The following is a 20,687-nucleotide window of genomic DNA, read 5'->3' as shown; positions in this document are numbered from 1 at the left end:
AAAACAAACTGAGGGTTCTAGAGGGGAGGGGGGTGGGAGGATGGGTTGGCCTGGTGGTGGGTATTGAGGAGGGCACGTTCTGCATGGAGCACTGGGTGTTGTGCACGAACAATGAATCATGGAACACTTCATCTAGAACTAATGATGTAATGTATGGGGATTAACATAAGAATAAAAAAATAAATAAATAAATAAAAAACAAAATTACTAACATTTTTATTTTGCTTAAAAAATGTAACAAAATGTCAGTACATATGACTAAGATATGAAAAATTTGAACTGAATATCCTGAAAGTTCAGAAATAATTTTTTTTAAATCAGATAGTTTCCAAAAATCAAACGAACTAAACCCCCAGGGCTTTATCTGAGGGAGGCCCTGCGATTTCTGTGCATGGAAGCACACAGGCTGGTCATTCCAGACACCCACACCTGGCTTTGTTGGGAACGGGACAGGTGGTCGGTCACGAGCTAGAAGGTGTCATGGATTGTGGGGGGAGTCAGTCTGAAAATATATTTGTTATAAATGTGGGGCTAACGCACCAAATTAATTCCTGGTGTTAAGTATCAGTAAACGTTACAAATAAACATTTTAATTCCTGTCATTGCTCTTTTGGTAGAACATCTAGAGGGAAAATGTAAGTGCATTAGTTATTCATTGAGTATCCCTGAATTTTAAAGAACCATTTAAAAGCTACATTTATAATGTAGTGAAAAGCTACACTTTAATTGTTTTTAGCAATGACAAAGCACACAGAGCCCTGCAAAAAAACTTAAGGAAAATCATAATGGGTAATTGTGTGTATTAAAGCAGATATTATAATAAGTTCTTTTTTTCATTCTGTTGTTTGCAAAGTAACTTCCCAAATCTGAGGAAATTTTAAGCAACTCTGATTTGAAAATTCTTTATCAGCACAGGTCATTCCCAAATGCCCATGCTTCATGTAGGACAATATTCATTGCCATGGTCCCCAGACTCATTTGAAATCGCCGAAATTTAGTTATATCTCAGTTTTTTTTGTTTTTTTTTTTTCTTGCTTCTCTATTTTTTTTCCAAAAGTTGGGAGCATTGCCTATCTGGGCATGATGATTTCTCACAATAGGTTTCAAACATTCAGTGAGAGGACTTCCAAAGCCGCATCCTTTTTGTTTTCAGTTCTGAGCGCTCTAGAGATTCTTCTTACCACTGGCTGTTTTGCAGCAGACTTTTTCTGAGGTATAACAGAGCCGTCACGACTTTTGAGTCATGGGAAAAGCTACAGGGAACAAATATCAGGTCAGCTTTCGCATTTCATAATTGTTCAGGAGAAAGCACTGGGGACAACCTAATGATCCCCATCTGGAGTTCCCTATTTTGAAAGCTCCCAGGCTCTCTGTCGATTTGCTCATCCCTTCCGCAAACCCCCTCTGTTCAGTTACTGCAGTCCCAGGACACTCCATGTCTGGTATGACCAGCTCCACTGCTGGCTTCCACCTTCAGAACTGTTATTGACCACTGCTTTTCCACGTACATCTTACCAGTGTGTCACCGTCCCAGACACTAAACAAATGTTTGGCGTTGGAATTAAATAGAATCAAGAAAATACTCATTTTACCCACTCATGGCAGTCGTGTGATGTCTCCATTTAGATACGTCTTCTTAGACTCTCATAATAAAGTTTTAGGATGTCTTTTCCATAAAAGTCTTGCATATCTTTGTTATCTTTATTCCAAGGTACTACAGTCTTTGTGTTGATTTTGCAAGAGGTTTTTACGATATTTTCTTATGGTAACAAGCTCTTCATAAGAATTCACAGTTATTCTAAGATTCAGTAAGTAGCCCTACTAAATTCTCATTAATTTCAATAATATTTCTATATATCTTCTTGGGTTTTCCTGGTAGGCAACCATATTTTCTATGAATAATGTAATCTTCATTTCCTGGTTTCTACTCATTTGTGGCTTTGAAATGCCTCCTATATATTTTTTTCCCTCCACTATTCATTTCTAACCTAAATGCACTGTAATCAGAGAAATTGTCCATATGATAACAACTACTGTAAAATTTTTTGGGTTTTGCTCTATGAAATATTAGGAAAATCAGTTTGCAAAAATGTGCCATGTGTGCTTAAGAATATTATATATTCTATAATTTTCAGTGCCTACCAAATCAAGTGGTTGATTTCATTCAAAAACGTTCTGTATCCTTAATAATTTTTGTCCTCCTGATTTACCAATTGCTAACAGATGTGTGCTTAAACCTCTTCCTATAATGGTTGACTTGTACATTCCTTCCTTCACTTCAGCCAATTATTTTCTATATACATTTTGAGTCATTTTTATTAGAAACATACAAGTTTAGGATTATTAGGGGTTTTCTGGTGAAATTAAAAAGCATCATGATATGGTGATAGTTAATTGTTGTCCATATTAAGACATTAAAATTTTGGGGTGCCTGGGTGGCTCAGTTGGTTAAGCATCCGACTTTGGCTCAGGTCATGATCTCAGGGTCCTCTGATGAGCCCCAAGTTGCTGGGCTCCCCGCTCAGCAGGGAGTCTGCCTCTCCCTGTGCCCTTCCTCCTACTTATGTGCTCTGCCCTTCCTCCCACTTATGTGCTCGTGCATGCTTTCTCTCTGTCGAATAAATAAAATCTTTAAAAAAAAGACTTTAAAATTTTACTTACTTCTGTGCATATTTGCTTGGTAGGTTGTATTTAGCATTTTGCTTTCAACATTTCTAGATGTACAAACAAGATATACTTATTTTTAATTCAAAATGATCTATCTGGATTTAAATGGCTATTTTTGTCACATTTACTGTTCATGATTACTCATACATTCTTATGTTATTTTGTTGCTCATTGTTTCCTCTTCTTTTTAAAATTTTATTTCCTACCTTCTTTTGAATTAATTAAGTTTTCAAAATCCCATTTTTTTCCTTCCTTCCCTCTATTGATTTGAATATTGCATAGTTGCTATTCTTTAGCGGTTACACTTAAAATTTTAACGTATGCACTGTAAGCAAATTAATGCTAAAAAATTTCTATGAAACAAGTTTTAAAGTTCAATCATGTTTTTATTTCTAAACATGGCTTTAGTTCCTTTGTCAATCACAATCATTTTGTTAGTAGGATCTGATTGTCTCCTCCTGTTTCAATTCCATATATGCCGGGATACGTGACTGGTATCTAGTATTTGCCTCTTTTATTTTTTTTAACCTCTGAGTTTACACATTTCTTTCCTCAATATTTTTTCTTGCATCTGACACTCTCCTTACAAGATCACCTACTTTTCATTCTGAAAACCATTCTTGAAGCTTCCTCTTGCGGAGTCCGCTGGTGGTATATTTCTTCTGTGTCTGTCTGTCTGGGTGTTCACTGTATCTCGGCTGGGGACACACTCGGAATCGGACGGTCACTGTACTCCTGCACAGCGAGGGGAGTGCCTGTGCCCATGGGCTGAGCTTGGCTGGCTCCCACGGTCCTTGCTTTGGCATCTTTTGGTCAGCTCTGCCCCCTTTCCCATTCTCTTTAATCTTCCTTGGTTTCAGCATGACGTGTCTACAGACGGATTTACTTTTATTTATCCTGTTGGGTATCCCAGTATTTTCTCAAATCTGGTCATTTCTTAGCTATTCATTATCACCCTTAATTATCGCCAATCTCCTCTTTTGAAACTTGACTCAGACACCTGTTCAGCCTTCTCCACACCACCCTTCCCTGCCCTGCTTTCCTTCCCCCCATGCAAGTCTCTCTGTGCTAGAGTCCCTGCCACTTATCTGTACACATTTTCCATTTCACCAGTGTTCTGATCACTTGTGTCTAATATCTGATCTGACAAGTCTTAAATTTCAATGATCAGATTTTCATTTCTAAACATCCGTTTGGTTCTTTTGGAAATCGTGATCACCTTTGTCGACGGTATCTGATTGCTTTCTCATGTTTCAATCCCAGGCCTTATTTTTCCAACAGCTCACGTATTTCTTTTATCTTATGTTCTTAATGCATCCGTGACCTGGGATTTTTAGGCATCCGTTTACTCTGTGGATTCTTCTGCCTCCCACTTCTGTCCCCCGGGGCTGTGTAGCACTGATTGTGAGCTCATGTTTGGTGGCATTTTGTCTGCAGGAATCCTAGGGGAGGCCAGGCCTCCAGCAAGAATGTCGTGTAATTCTATGATGATCCATCGGTGCTGCTAACCTGCGGCCACACTAACTTAATTCAAGGACCATGTAAATTTGAGCTCCAAATATGTATGAGGGCAGGTCTCATGCGTTTTCAGGGAGTTATTTCTTGCTACCTGGAGTGCGAGCTGGAAGACTTGTCCCTTTCCACCTTCTCTGTGGGTTTGGAAGCCTTCTGAGACCTCCAGCAATAGGGAGAGGTTTGTGTTCCATAATCCCCTTTTGTGCACTCCGGGCTTTGTTTGATTTCCCCTATGTGGCCATTTAAAAATGCAGCTAGCAGTGAAGGAGGTGAGCAAGCAAGCCTGGGTCAGCCATGGGGCAGTCGTTTATCAATTGGGTTAAACTTAACCGTAGGAAAGTCTGGTAATTGTACTTGCAGTGAATGGGAAACATTAAGCTGGTATTCCTATTTTGTCTTATTAGAAAAAAAATAAAATGGACATGATTAGTTATTCACAGGTAAACAGAAATAGCTACCTTAACACTTTAGGCTTCGGATTAATTACATTGTACACATCAAAGCTTATACCTTGAACTGGCTAGGGAATACTTTAATCTGTTCTCTTTATAGAACTGTCTCGTCCAATGTCTGCCTAAGTCACATAGTTTAAGCAATAACAAATTACAGTTTGCACAGGGAAATTATATGGAAATCACCATTCATTCCGGTCAGCATCACAGTTGCAGTAATATTGAGAATCAAGGCAGTTCCCCTGTAATCCACAAGCACATTTTTGAGCATCAGGCAGAGAACCTCCCCAGTAAGTGTGTGTTTCATTGGTTCTTCCAACCCACCAGCTCACTGGGGTTCCATCTGAAAGACAAGTATGAGAAAGGTGACACCTACTTTGCCCCCCACTGCCTGCCTCCCCAATATAGTCCTTTACTCCCCTTTATTTGAAACATAGAGACTATTTTAGACGTGAGCAGATGTTAACTCCGCAACAGGATCATTTCTAAGAGGACTTCCAACTGTTTAAAAAATACTTCCATATCAAGACTTACATTCTCACCATATGTTTTACTTTTATTAGAAAATGAGCAAGTCGTCCCTACCTCATTCAGGCATGATATTTACATATTTCTCTTGAGGACTCCAATCACATCATTTATCTGGACATAACATAACAAAGAACTGTCATTTAAAAAAAAAAAAAAAGAAAACCGGAGAAGTTTATACCCTGAATCCAGAATCTGTTTGAGAGCCTAAAATGCCACGGGAAGAATGTAATATTCTGAGGCAAAATACGGATTTCTTATCTATTAGCTGAAATCACTGGTACTATTCTGTCATGTCTTAAAAGTCTCGTGGAAGAATGTGCTTCTTCTTGTACTGAATGGGTTGGCTTTGTATTTGGAAACCACGGACATGGTGCGGACAAGCCTCCTTCACGCCTGAGGTGGGTCCTGGGCTCAGCACAACTGAGGCCAGGAGAGCTCGCTGCTTCAGCACAACCTCCTCCTCAGGGCAACCCACAGTTAACCGACAGGGCCGGAGGCCGCCTCAGCTCTGCAGGGCTGTGGCCACTGCTGAGACCCCAGGGCAGATGTGCAGGGCACCTGGGTGAGGCTGATTAGGAGGCAGGGCCCTCCGGAGGGTGCGGGGAAACAGTGCCTCATAAACAGAGAATCAGAGCAGGAGGAGAAATGGAAGTGACCTCCATCAATCGGCCTGCAAAGGTGCCCGTCCATTTCAGCATGCTCTCTCCTTCAAACCCTCAGGGTGTCCCCACCCGGCCCCCACCAGGCATCTGGAACACATCCCACCTTCTCCCTAACTTCCAGGCCACCACTCCCTGTTCGATGAGACTTCACCTTCTGCCAACAGCCTCCCAGCTGGTAAACACACGGGCTGTATTCATTACCGCCCACTGCAGGCCCGCTGGGTGAGATGTGCACCAAGAAATCAAGGTCTGCAATCTTTTTTTTTTTTTTTTCTCAGTGTGTTGAAAACTTATCTCTAGGGGGTGGAAGATCTTTTCAACTTAAACGGATATTTTTCAAAACACCATTTTAAACATGTGATTATTCAACACTCATTCTTTTCATAGATGGAGGAGCGAAGAAATCATTGCACACAGATGCACAACTGTTTGTTTACATCCGAATTTTTCATTTTCTCTATAGAGTAAGAACCAGCAAGTGTTGTTAAAGGTACAGAATGCATTTGGCTCCTTTCAAGGTTTCTCTGAGAGATCTAGAGAATTTGCAGAAGGAGTCATTAAGAACAACACGAAGAAGAAGAAGGGGCTGGAAGGAAAGGGAACAGGGCTCCCTGGCCTCCAACACCTCAGCCCCTGGTTGGCTGTCCATCACTCCGGCCACAACGACAATCCTCAGAGACCTTAGCGCTCACAGTATGGAGACTGAACAGTCTCCTGGAATCAACCCTTGCTGTCCTTGAGCTCCCTCTTTAGCCCCGCAGAACCACATCCCCCTGAAACCATCTACAGCATAGAGACCTAACAGCTGCTGCAGGAAAAAGGCCGCCGGACCCCACTGCTCCCCAGCAGCCCTCTTGGGAAACCACGCAACCCAGGGCCCGCGACACTGAGGCCCCAGCCTTGCATTCTCTCCTCTCACGATTAACCCTGGGTTCCTGATAACGTCTGAGAATTTGAACACGAGGAAATTCTTGGGGAAAAAGTGGATTTCGACGGACATTCCCATTCCCAGTCCTCTCTATGACACTCTTAATCTCCTGGCTCCGCACGCGGCAGCCACCTGGCGTGGTTCCACACTGCGACATTCTACTGAAGGCTCCCGGTGGAGGCTCCTTGTTACCACTCCTCCCACTCAAGGGTAGCATCATGCTGCGCTCGGCCTTTCCTGTCTATCGATGACGCACCGCGAATTAGTGCAACCATTTTAAGGCGTATTAGGCTATGCTATTTTAGGCCTACCTCATCTGCACCTGAATTAAGAGCTTCTGGAATTATACAGGTCTGTACTGAGTCTGTCTAAATGAGGTTTGTACTACAAATTCTCCAGTAGCAGAATATAAGAAATGCAGCCACCTCAAGCCCACTGCAGGCCCTCTGGGTCTATCCTGTCATGTCTTCATGCACAACCTCCTCCTCAGGGCAACCCACATAATAATGAAGTCCCTCGTTTTGTCTCTTTAGCGGGTGTTTAACAAGTTTAAAAGCTTTTCCTCATTCCATCTTTTACCCCAACCCTAGCTAAAGACTTGGTTTTGTTGCTTCTGTTGCTGCTTTATACATTGCTATGGGAAGGAAGGCAATCAAGGAATCACTTGCAAATCAATGAGGGAGACACTGGCCCTCCATGTGGGGATTCTTTACTGACCCACACGGTATGTCCAGGTTGTGGGACAGACCACACGTCAGCGTGCACGAGTTTGCTCCCGGGTTCACTGGGTGGTTTTGCCTTCTGACCCCGCTAGCGGCTGGTGTCAACACTGCTCCGCCTTCGCCTCCTTTCCCTGGTCCGACAGCCCAACCCACATTATTCCATAGCACCGAGTTCCTCCCCTGGAGGCTGCTTTCTCCTTCCTCCGGGAACATACCAGTTTAGCTCAGTCATCTATTTGGCAGAAATCAACTCACAGTAAGCACTAAACCCTCTAGCACTAACTATGCATTCAATACATCGGAGAGAGGCAAATAAGTAGCGTTTGCTTCATGCATTTTATCAATGTTGTGCAATTAGGTCCTGGCAAGGTTAGTGTCTGAGTGCTAAAGACTCTGAGGGATGAATCCCAGGGCCGCTGAGCGACAGGCTCGGAACCCGAACTCAGAGGACCCTGACTACTGCCCTCCACTCACTCCACTCCCCAGATGCCTGATCAGCCTCCCGAAAACCAAAGAGTGTCATGAGGGCAGCGGGGTTGCACGTTCTGACAAAATGAGGTATTCCAAAGGAAGAAAATACAAAACCAAAAATAGAATTTTCAAGAATAGAATAGATATGAAAAATGAGCCACCAGCAGGTATGTTGTCTGAGAGGAGCTTCATGATACCAACATTGTTCTCTGGTTAATAATTACCCAAGAGACTAATAACATTCAGTCCATGAAAAGAATCTCATGGAATAATCACCTCCAGATAACTAAGCCATGCGTGATGTCAGCCATCTTTTCTAAGACAAAACATTCTTGAGGCGTTGCCGCCCTTCATGGTGGATGAGCACCAAGCGTTTGTGCTCGTAAAGAGGCTTTCATTGATCGGTTGCCCACTTGAGTCTGGGAAGAGACTTCATAGATCATTCACAGCTTTGAGCAAGGAGCAACACATATTGACCTTGCTCTTCGCTCCGAGGAAAAGCATCTCTGTAACTTCCAGATTGTGACATGGGCGTTATGGCCATGAGTCCTCATGCACCTGTGGCAGGCCCCTGCCACCTGCGGGCACGGCAGCCCACGATGGCTGATGACTCCCACTACTCACCGTGGCCAGTTGAAAGCCTTGACTTCTTGCAGTGGAAGGCCAGCTCCTGTTGGCAGTGGTCCGCACGGTCAATGATGGCTTGGAGCTGGTCCATGCTGGCTGTGTACTTGAGAAACACGGGGTGGGGGCTTTCTCCATTCGAGCTTTTGACCCTGGCCAAGTGGGAGCCATTGTGCTGCACTGAAGTCCAGGTGGTGTCTTCTGGGCAGAAATGGGGTTGGAGGGGCGGGGGGAGAAAGAGACTGTGACTAGGTTGGAGCAATTAAAAATAAATGTGAAAGTCGGAAGCCACTTTTATCTGAATTAAGGTTTTTATGTTTGTAGCAATCAGGTCTCTTTGACATTGGAAACAACATAAGGGACATTGTTAAACTGTTAATAATGGGGACTCTCTTTTTTTTTTAAAGATTTTATTTATTCATTTGAGACACAGAGATACAGAGACAGAGAGAGAGCATGAGCAGGGAGAGAGGCAGAGGGAGAGGGAGAAGCAGGCTCCTCGCTGAGCCAGGAGCCCGATGTGGGGCTCGATCCCAGGACCCTGGGATCAGGACCTGAGCCGAAGGCAGACGCTTAACCGACTGAGCCACCCAGGCGCCCCAATGGGGACTCTCTTTATTGGAATTTGTTTTACCCTGAATGCAGCCAACAATTTCAGGGGGGCCAATTCTTAAAATTCTGTGTTATAATACTCAAAGTTATAAACAAAACTTTTTGTCCCTTAATTTATTTCTTTCCGTTACCGTAAAAACAAAACTAAGTTTTTATTGTGTGTATATATATATATACACACATATATATATATATACATTTTTTTAAATATGTATATTCCTCATCAGACTGAGCATCTTTTCCTCTGGTAATCAGAGAAATACATAAGGGACACATGGGAGGAATAAGCAGCTCAGGTGATCATGCAAAATGATAGAAAATAAGTATTTTTGACAACAATTTGACCGATCTTGTGTCAGCAACTCATTCAGTGGCCAGCACTAAATAATGCAGCGCCTTGAAGAAGCCAATATAACCATTCCTGGCAGGAACCACAGCTACACAAATGTCTGCTGGCAAATTCTGATATATTTTTGTTATATTGATTACCTATATTTTTTAAAAGAGATTTAAAAACAATGAATGAGCACTCCACAATGTTTAAAACAAGAAGAGACACATCTAGCCTTCTCTTACCTTCCCCCAAATATAGCTCCTCCCACAGTGTAAAAGGCCCACGGTTCAGTGGCTAAAAGCCTGGCTTCAAGTTGTCCTAACTCAACTACATTTATAACATCAAGTCACGTAACTTCCTCTGTAACACGCATCTGGTACATACATGATCAGTCTACATATTTCCAAATTATAGGGGCTTGAAACAGTCGCATGAGGTTTGTTCTTATCACTTTTAATGGCTAATACCTAAACAAGGTTAAAAAGTCAAAATGATGCTACCAGGAACCCTCAGAGCACTCCCCACCAGCCCCTCCCCTGTCCTGCCCCGGGAAAAATCTAACAGCCACATTGGTGCTCACAGACCCCACATGCATCGATTACATCCAGAGATCCAGGGAAGAGAACCCCAAGGGCCATGGAAAGAACTCTAGCTCAAAGCCTATGAAAAACATCACCAAATATGCAAAATCTAGCAGGAACAGGAAGAGACTGTGAGTCAGCATGATTAATGCAGTCATATAGTCAGTTAGGAAAAAAGGCTTAATAGATCATCCCCTCTCTCTGCTCAACTGAAGGGGCTGCAAGTGTTCCTATAGCAACTTGAATCCCACAGGTTCCCCACCCCCACTCATGTTTTCACCAGACATTTTATATTTCAACATTTTCCCAGAAAATTACTTAAATGGACCTGGTGTTATTTTTTGCAATTACCTACTCACATTCACGGTCAGGGTTTCTTCCATCAGACAAAACGGGGTAAGAGTAGCCATGGAGAAGCCATGTGCTCTGTTTGGGAGTTCATCAATTCTAATGCTGGTGTATCATTTATTTTCATGGCTTATGGTACAAAGAAAAATGCTGTACTTGAGTGGCTCATACAGGCTAGTGGTCACTGTGATGGATTCACGGTCTTGCATGGTTAAAATGTAATCAGAAAAATCTTTTTCAAGTGGAGGGAAGGCAAAGCATGAACAGAATCTCAAAGCTGCCTTTTGAAAAAACAGAGAAATTTCAATGATTGCCCTTTCTGGATATATCATTTCCAAGACCCCAGCGAGGGCAGGTTAGGTTTTCCTGATGTGCCATAACATAGGACTTTCATAGATTTCCGAACTGTAACTGGGAAAGCACCTTTGAGATGCAATATAACCTAAGCTCTCAAGGATGAGGAGACAGACCAAGGAATTTAAGTGACCAGCGTGCTGGAAAAATACTTTGCTGTTATTCACTGTAATATGAAGCACAAATGGGATCTGAGGAAATTAATTGTAATGAGGGAAAAATTTAAACAGGATTTTTGAACTGTTGCATCAGACCACATCATGTCGTGCTCATCCAGCTCAGTGGAGCCTTTCATCGGCACACGAGCAGGGAGGCTGTCCGTGCTCCCGGCCCACCACTCGTTTAGGCAAATCAACCTAAATTAACTTGATGGTTTGGTTTGGTAAGCAGGATATAAAAAAATAACACTGACTCACCATATCATATGACACCCTCTAGTTTCTCTGTATTTTGCCAAATTATATCCACTTTGCAATTTGCAACCCCTCCTACACTGTATAACGTATCTCTGAACTATACAAGGAGGCTTCGAGGGAAAAACAGGTGGTTGAATGGGGAAAAGAAACACATCTTTATTTTTAACAGTCAGGTAAACATGACTCCAAAGCATATCAGCTATGCTCATTTTCATCTCTCTGAGAAAAAAGAAGAAAAAAAAGACCTCATCACAAAAAACTTGATGCCTCTCTAGGTGGTCAGCCTGTCACTCAGGAGCTGGAAATTAATCTCGAGGAAAGGGAAGGCAAAAATCCCCTTTCTGACAGATGCCTGAAATGAAGTCTGAGTTGGGTCCAACACCACCTCTTTGGGAATGAAGCCAGCTGCCTGCATCTCTTCCAGTGGAAAAGGGGTGCTCGAGTTCAAAGGAGAGGAGGAAGGCAACGTGCGAGGCGATTGGACCCGTTACCTCCCATGTGCAGATGAGGAACCAGTGGAAAAGGTGCGCTCACAGTGACACAGGATGGCGGATGGATGCAAAGACTAGCAGGTGTCCCGGGATGCCTGATGACACCAAGATGACGTGAACACCGCGTCCTGAGAGGTACAGCCCCAAAGCTTCTCAGAACTCCACTGCGTTACTCTCCGGAGGGAAACACCACAGCAGGTGGCCGCCATCTGTTACTCGGCTGAGGCCTCCTGCCGCACAGAACACGAAGGGAAGCCTAGGGACACCCCCTTGCTCAACTTCAGGAAACCATGCAACTTCACCACGCATTTCCAAGCAATCCAGTGTGAGCCACCGGGCTTTCTGAGTAGGTCAAGTTCTCAAAGACCGCTGAGGTCTGTGACCTTTCCGGAGTGCCTTATGCACCTGAGCCGTCTCCTGTTTTTCAAAGGAAAACACTCCCGGGGGGAATAGAACTAGATCACGGGCATTGAGGTGCACATATGTGCACACGGGGCTGGTGATGGCCAAGCGGCTGCTGTGAACGTCCAGTGGGGGCCCCGAGGAAGACAATGGGGGGCTCTGATCTGCCCCTGCCCTAGGTCTTGGAGGCTCTGGCCCTGCCATGGTGTCTGTCTACCAGAGCCGGGGAGGATTAGATGTCTGTGTTTCACTGAGGGGAGGGATGACTCCTCCAAGCAGGCAGCCTCCAGGTCCCGGGAGAGGCCCAGAGGTGGTCCTGTCTCAGCCCCATGCCTTTGCATCCCTCCCAGTCAATACTTGCATTAGGGCCCTTAGAAGGGCTGCCGTTCTTGTCAACAGTTCTGAAGCCTTGAGCTTTGCATGATTTACTTTAATATTTTCCACACAAGAAAATGCTCTAAGACACTACTAACCCCCAAGAGAATGTAGCTACTTCACAGCCTTCTTCTCTGGGGATTTCAGAGAATGATCTTTTCACTTAATAGGTCAAACAAAATGCAGCTTTATGTGTCTGCTCATTCATTAGTGTAGGCACCTGCTATTTAACATGGAAGGACACTTCTTCAACACGACTCACAGTCTCTTGAGGCAAGAGATACACGTGCGTGGCCCCGCACCGGGCACCTCCCAAATGCTCAGATACCATGAAATGTCATTAGCGTCTCCCCTCGCATTTCAGCCCACCACACAGCAAGAAAGCAGAATAATTTCCTTGGGGAGAACATTATGTATACACTTATAAAATTAGATATGGACGGAGAACTGTGTCATGGTCAATGAGAGAATATAGGTTATAATCTGTGCTCTTGGAAAAGTCAAAAAATTCTCTAAGCCTTCAATGCCATACTTGGTAAATGGGGAGGGTGAACCAGGTGGCATCGAAAGACTGAAAACTATTGCTCTGGCCATCTTCAGATGCCAAGGCAATTAACTGGGCATGCTGCTGGCTGAGCTGCAATCTGAGTGTTGTATTTTTATTGTTCCTCAAGACCATTTGCCTGTCCATCCGCAGGCAGGGCTGTGGTGATGAGAGCAGGAAAATGAAATTTCCCAAAACATGTGTCTTTTCTCCCCTGTTGGGAGCAGTGACAGGACCTGCTCAGGAAGTTGTGCATCCCCACGCACCCTGGGCATGCCTACTTTCGGAACTCCCTTTAGGAGCTGCAGGAGATCAGCCAGAATGATGTCCCCTCAGTGGGAGCAGGAAGGATTCTTTCCAGGCAAAAGCCAATATAAAAAGATGCAGGGTCATGGTGCATGACAATCATCAAAGAGCAGCTTTTCTCTCTCTTTTTTTTCCTTAGAAATTCTAACATTTCAACACTATAGAATTTTCTGTAAGAGATACTATTTTCAAACAAAACTTGCCACGCATGACATATGATGATGCCATGCTTACTGTCAATCTCAGTTTTCAAGAGCAAAGCAGAGAACAACGAAATCACGACTCTTTCCAAGCAAAGAAAAATATATACTGTACCAGCTGTGCATGTGTTCATGAAATAAACTCACCAACCCACACTCAGAGCCTTTTTTTTTTTTTTTACAAATTTCCAACAAGTGTTCATATATACAGGGATACCTCAGAGATATTGCAGGTCCGGTTCCAGACCACCACAATAAAACGTATACTGCAAGACAGTGAGTCAGAAGAACTTTTTGGTTTCCACTGCATATAATAGTTCTGTTTCCACCATACTGGAGTCAATATTAAGTGTGCAATAGCATTATGTCTAAAAAATGTACATACCTTAATTAAAAATACTTTATTGCTAAAAAATGCTAACCATCATCTGAGCTCTTAGCAAGCTGTAATCTGCTTTGCTGCTGGATGGTCTTGCCTTGATGGTGATGGCTGCTGACTGATCAGGGTGGTGATTGCTGAAGGTCAGGACAGCTGTGGCCGTTTCTTAAAATAAGACAACAATGAAGTTTGTAACATTGATTGACTCTTCCTTTCATGAATGATATCTCTGTAGCATGGGATGCTGTTTGATAGCATTTTACCCACAGAAGAATTTCTTTCAAACTATCAATTAAGTTGATGTAATATTCTAAATCCTTTGTTTTTTCAACCATCTTCACCAGGAGTAGATCCCACCTCAAGAAACCACTTTCTTTGCTCATTCCTCAGCAGCAACTCTTCATCCGTTCAAGCTGTATCCTGAGATGGCAGCAGTCCCATCTTCAGGCTTCACTTCTAATTCTGGTTCGCTTGCTATTTCCACCACTTCTGCAGTGACCTTTTCCTCTGAAGTCTTGAACCCCTCAAAGTCATCCATGAAGACTGGAATCTACTTCTTCCAAATTCCTAACAACATTGATATGTTGATCTCTCCCCACGAATCATGAATGTTCTTCATGGCATCTAGGATGGTGAGTCCTTCCCAGAAGGTTTCCAACTGACTTAGCCCAGATCCCATCAGAGGAATCACTATGTATGGCAAGTAGAGTCCTATGAAATGTACTTCTTAAATAAGAAGACTTGAATAAGAAATAAAGAAAAAAAAAGAGACAAAGACTCTTAAATACAGAGAACCAACTGGTGGTTGCCAGAGGGTAGTTGGGTGGGAGGGATGGGTGAAGGAGATAAAGGGAATCAAGAGCATACTTATCATGATAAGCACTGAGTCATGCATAGAACCGTTCAATCATTATACTGTACCCCTATATACTTGAAACCAGTATAACACTGTAAGTTATACTCCAATAAAAAATAAATATAATTAATTTAAAAATTTTAAAAAGACTTGCAAGTTGAAATGACTCCTTGATCCATGGGCTGCAGAATGGATGTTGTGTTCGCAGACATGAAAATAACATAAATCTCACTGTCCGACTCCATCGGAACTCTTGTGCGACGATCAGGTGCATAGTCAGTAAGTGATGATAGTGTGAAAGCAATCTTTTCTTTTTTCTTCCTTAGTGGGTCTCAACAGTGGGCTTAAAACATTCAGTAAACCGTGCTGTAAACAGATGTGCTGTCCTCCAGGCTCTGCTGTTCCATTTACAGAGCACAGGCAGAGTAGATTTACCATAACTCCTAAGGGCCCGAGGATTTGAGAAATGATAAAGAAGTACCTGCTACAAGTTAAAAGTCACCAACTGCATTGGCCCCGACAAGACGATCAGCCTGTCCTTGGAAGCTTGGAAGACAGGCACTGACTTCTCCTCTCTAGTCAGGAAAGTCCTAGATGGCATCTTCTTCCTGTGGGAGGCTCTTGCATCCACACTGAAAATCTGTGGGTCGGTGGAGCCGCCTTCGGTAATGACCTCAGCTCCATCTTCTGGATCACTTGCCGCAGCTCCTCCATCGGCACCTCCTGCTTCGCCTTGCACTTTTACGCCCCGGACATGGCTTCCTTCCTTAAACCTCAGGAACCGATCTCTGCTAGCTTCAGACTTTGCTTCTGCAGCTTCCTCCCCTCTCTCCGCCTTCACGGAAGTGAAGAGAGCCAGGGCCTCGCTCTGGGTTAGGCTTTGGCTGAAGGGAATGTCGTGGCTGGCTTGACCTTTTATCCACCAAACGTTCTCCACATCAGCAATAAAGCTGTTTCACTTTCCTATCATTCAAGTGTTCACTGAGGTGGCCCTTTTAATTTCCTGCAGGAGCTTTTCCTTCGCATTCACAACTTGGCTAACTGGCACAAGAGGCCTTAGCTTTCCACATGCCTTCCTCACTAAGCTTTAATCATGTCTAGCTTTTGATCGAAAGTGAGAGGCGTGTGGCTCTTCCTTTCAGGTGAACACTTAGAGACTACCGTAGGGTTATTAATTGGTCTTTCAATACTGTTGTGTCTTGGGGATAGGGAGCCCAAGGACAGAGAGGGATCTAGATGTGGAAATGGTCAGTTGGTATAGCGGTCAGAACACGTTCAACATTTACCAATGAAGTTCGTGGTCTTAGAAGCACATAGTTCATGGTGCCTGAAAACAACTACAATAGTAACACCAAAGATCACTGATCACAGATCATCATAACAAATATAATTGTAACAAAAAAGTTAGAAATATTGTAAGCATTACCAAAATGTGCCACAGAGACACAAAGTGAGCAGGTGCTGTTGGAAAATGGTGCCAGTAGACTTGTCCCACCCAGGGTAGACATAAACCTTTAATTTGTTTCAAAAAAAAGAAAAAAAAAGCAAATCTGCCAAGTTCAGTAAAGCAAAGTGCAATAAAATGAGGTATGCCTGTATTTAAAATAGCAAATGCATACTTATAATATTCATAAAATGTTTAGTTAGCTGAATTACATCTGTCTCCCTCCCTAGTCTGAAGGTCTGAAGGTCTATGAGAGAAGTTCGTTCCTTCTTCTTACTCTAATTCGATGTGGCACCTGCGGGCTTCCAGGTGAGCTCCATGGCTCAGCGGTCAAGTGTGGAGGATGAGTGAATGAATGCCTGAATTGAATGTCTGACTGGAAAGGGAGGTGTTTGATTGTGCTGAGACAGGAACTGCTGCAGGAAGACAGAGGTGAAAGAAACAGAAAATCTATACAAATACACACACATAAAAAGCATAGCAGGATGGCTTGACTGGTGCCCATTCCGTAGAGTTTTTTTTTTTTAATTAACGTGAGCTGTATGTAAAGCAACTGGGCTGAGTGTCCTCTGTTATACCACGATGCCGGCTGGAGGCCAGTCACATTTTTCTGTCACAGGAAGAAGGCTGTTTAAGAAACACAGTGGCACGGTTTGCATAACTGTGACGGAGTCCATGGTAACAATGAGTAAGAAGTGCTGGGTTATTGACACGCTGAGTCGATGAATCAGGATCTGACGGGGGGAGTGGGCAGGTGTGCAACAGACCGAGTCCTCGGCTTGTTCATCAAGCCCCCTGTTGATTCATATGAACCTGATGTTCATGAGTCTTTGCTCTGACCACATGCCATCTCCTCCCTGGGACAAGTGTTCCCATGGTGCCATGTCTGGGAACCAGTATCTGGAGCACAACTATGAACACAGCAAAGGACAACTGTGAGGGGTTTCAGGTGGGCACAGATGGCCCCACACCCCCAGTGTTAAACACCCTTGGTGTTTAACATTATTGGAAATCCTCATTATTGGAAATCCTCTCTGCAGTATTTTTAACAAAGCAGGATGTGTGTGTGTCTGTGTGTTCCATGTTCCAACTCAATCCTGATTCATGGAACTTTATAACATTTATCTCATCACATAGAATAAGAACATACTAAATTCAGGAGTTTTCTTTTATGAAAGGCAGCTATAAACTTCTTTAAAAAACTTAATTACCCAGGGGCGCCTGGGTGGCTCAGTTGGTTAAGCGACTGCCTTCAGCTCAGGTCATGATCCTGGAGTCCCTGGATCGAGTCCCGCATCGGGCTCCCTGCTCGGCAGGGAGTCTGCTTCTCCCTCTGACCCTCCCCCCTCTCATGTGCTCTCTCTCATTCTCTCTCTCTCTCAAATAAATAAATAAAATCTTTAAAAAAAAAAAAAAACTTAATTACCCAAAAGGTCTTGTGATACAATGATCTGTACTTAATGCTTGGTCATTTGCAAAGTAATATGAAGACATACATAGTCATTAAGTATTATTTGATAATAAAAACTATAGCAATATCAATCATTAAATTATTATCCCTAATTTTCATGAATTCCTACACACATACACACACGTGTGTATGCGTGCTTTAAAACTCTAAGACTTTCCAAGATTAAATTAGAGAGTTTGGAAGATGTTTAATTTGCACAATCAATGCCTTAGATATTATCTTAATGTATGTGAACGATTCTTGTTGCCTTTGTGGATGCAGTGGTGGATCATTAAATTTCACCCACAGCCACCTATACAAACTGGAACAACAGGACAACTGCCTGGACAGAAAAATGAATAGTGGCACCAGAATTTTAACATCTGTGTTAGTTCTATTTCTCCATTCCGTGATGCCCTTTGCTCTCTTTCCATTTTAATTTTGGTGGAGATAGAGCAGGCTGTACACAGTAAAACCAAAGATCCTCAGCCCCAGGGCGGTGGCTTCTAAATCTGTGTGTACATCAGAATTTCTTGGGAAGCTTCATGAAGCACAGCTTCTCCTGGGATGCTGCCCCAGATTCCGTCCTGCCGAGAGCAGAGCTGCCCTTCAGTGGACAGTGGACAAGGGTGTGGGGATCCAGAGATGCCCCACGTTGCTGTGGGATGCTCACAGTGTCCACCAGCCCCCACAAAGCAAATGGGAGCCTGCTGGGCTGTTCAATTAATGTATAAAGTCATTCTCCAAAATATATTTTTAAAAGTTTGTGTTGCCAAGGATGTTATAACCACCCAGCGGGCTTTCAGATGACACATTACACTCGGTTTTATGACCAACAGGTCCTCACTAACTAGACGAACAGCTGGCAACCCAAACTTCAGGTATTCACGGCGGGAATCCTGGTATTCCTTTTCAGACCTGCGTCTTCCCTGCTGATAGTATCCGCACCTTCCTTCCAGGGCTCGGATCCAAACATGGAAGACCTTCCGGATGCCTGTCTTTCTCCAGCCACATCCGGTCCACGGATTCGGACTCCGACCTCCTCCCCTTCTCCGCTCCCACCTGCTCGGTGCCACCACCATCTTGGCTCCACTACTGGAGGGTCCCGCTAACCGGTCTCCTTGCTCCCTTTTGGCACAGCGTGGTGGTTAAAGGCCCAAACTGCTCTGCTGTGTGAGTCCTGGACCTGTCACTTCCCAGCTTCGTGACTCGAAGGCCACCCTCCGGTCCCTCCACCCGCGTTTGTCCAACACACCAGGCTCCCTGGATCGCATTCCCTCCCCTTGAAGGCTTGCTCAGGTTTTCTCAAAGCTGCTTCTTTTATGTGGTTGGCTCAAACGTAACTTTCAAACTGAGTGCTTTCCTGACCCCTCTATTTAAAATTGTGACCCCCCCCCTTCCACGGTCTGTGCCCCCCGCCCCCGCTGTATTCACGTCACAGCACCTGCCGCCCTGCACCAGACCACCTGCTCCATTAGCCGCCCTACGCTGTCTGGTTCCCCACACAGACGTGCGCACCGCACTGGGGGAGGGGTATGTGCTACTCCGTTCGCTGCCGCGGTTACCGCCGAGCCTCGCGCAGAGTGGGTACCGAGGACAGAGGTGTTCAATGCTGTTAGGCACTTTTTTTTTTTCACCTCTTCAGTTTTGTGCCTATACTTGAGCATTTCTTCGAGTCACTCAGGGGAGGAAAATGATTCACATCCTCAGGAGACAGTTTGCAAGGCCTTCATCTTGTATATAAAATTGACCAGGAGGGTTGACCAGGAGGGTTAACCGGAAGATTTTACCTTTTCCTTCCTTCCTGTATTTAGAGGCTCCTTCTTGCCTCGAGGATTAAAAGAAAAAAAAAAAAAAACTCGGCTTATCTATCATCAGATAGTTTCCTATGTTAACCAAAATTAAAAGCTGAGCATCTGTTCTTACTTTCTCTTTGCACTTTGACGATAACTACTCTTCCTTCTGGTAGTGGGTTCACTCCGAAAAGGTAGCAGCAGTGACAGGCCATCAAAACACATCAGTGATGTTATGAAATCACTATTAAAACAAATGTCTTTGAACCAGTGGTACATTCCAAAGGTGCTTTATAAATATGCACAGTGGAAGCTTCCTGGTGAAGCCTGGACCACGTGTCCACTTGGGATGATTAAAATATTTTTCTTTTATTATCACCATACACTGCAGACAATCAGGCAATTAGCTGTTTGTTATTCCTTTTGGCAGCAAGTGTCTTTTTTTTTTTAATAAACGTGACCTCAGCCTTACCAACCCTGCCAACAGTTAATTATCAAGAAAACAGCTTCAGTCATTGAAACCTTATTCATCTTTGCAATATGCCAGCTAGGATCATTTTCACTTTTCTATGGATCTTGAAATTTTTCAATGTATAAGGAACTTTTCTTATAGGACAAAATATATGAAAATTTTAATGTGTCCTAGACTTCTATGATAATTAAGCACGTGATTGATAAAAGTAGAATGTATTATGGGGATGCCAGCATTTTTATTTAGCTTTCTCTGTTCTTGGCATTCACTTGAGCCATGATAATGCCAGCAAAACAAAACAGAAATTGAATAAGTTGAAGGCCTGTTATAACCACTGGAACTGAGAATATCTAGAAAGATCCCTTTGGTTGTTTCCTCACATACTTTATAGATCACACATCCTTCAGTAACGGTAAGTCAATATATTTATCTCTTATCATCACACTGCAATGTTTTGGTCAGTATCGATGATAAAATGCTTGCCCCAAACAACTATATGTGCATCCAGTGTAAAGCTGGGGATAGTTTTGGGGCTGGAGGATATAATTGATCCAATTCAGATCAAACCATTTGATTCACCACTGCCAAAATGCTCAGATTTTATGTATGAGGTGATAGGAGGTATAAAAACTGCACCAGAACTTTCAGCTCGTCACAAACCGCCATCATAAATTCCCCCACAAATAACTCCTTCCACCTAGAAATTGCAACCCCTTCCAGGTGACAAATAGCCAGAGCAGAGAAAGCAAATTATAGCT

The 20,687-nt window shown here is 43.6% G+C and overlaps 1 protein-coding gene across 1 annotated transcript in view; it reads right to left on the bottom strand.

The window, feature by feature from the left end:
* Positions 1 to 20,687, bottom strand: part of LOC102750747 (contactin-associated protein-like 3) — a 152,765-nt gene that overhangs the window by 30,363 nt on the left and 101,715 nt on the right. Inside the window, exons 13-14 of the mRNA XM_081804056.1 lie at positions 8,573 to 8,770; positions 4,821 to 4,977 (exon numbers count right to left, since the gene is read on the bottom strand). Of these exons, the coding sequence (XP_081660182.1) occupies positions 4,821 to 4,977; positions 8,573 to 8,770 (355 nt within the window). The remainder of the gene's footprint in view (positions 1 to 4,820; positions 4,978 to 8,572; positions 8,771 to 20,687) is intronic.

This window comes from Leptonychotes weddellii, chromosome 14, assembly GCF_054177405.1.
Source record: "Leptonychotes weddellii isolate Sample4059 chromosome 14, ASM5417740v2, whole genome shotgun sequence".
Taxonomy (NCBI): domain Eukaryota; kingdom Metazoa; phylum Chordata; class Mammalia; order Carnivora; family Phocidae; genus Leptonychotes; species Leptonychotes weddellii.
The sequence above is the reverse complement of the archived record's forward strand: the minus strand, read 5'-3'. Positions and strand labels throughout refer to the sequence as shown.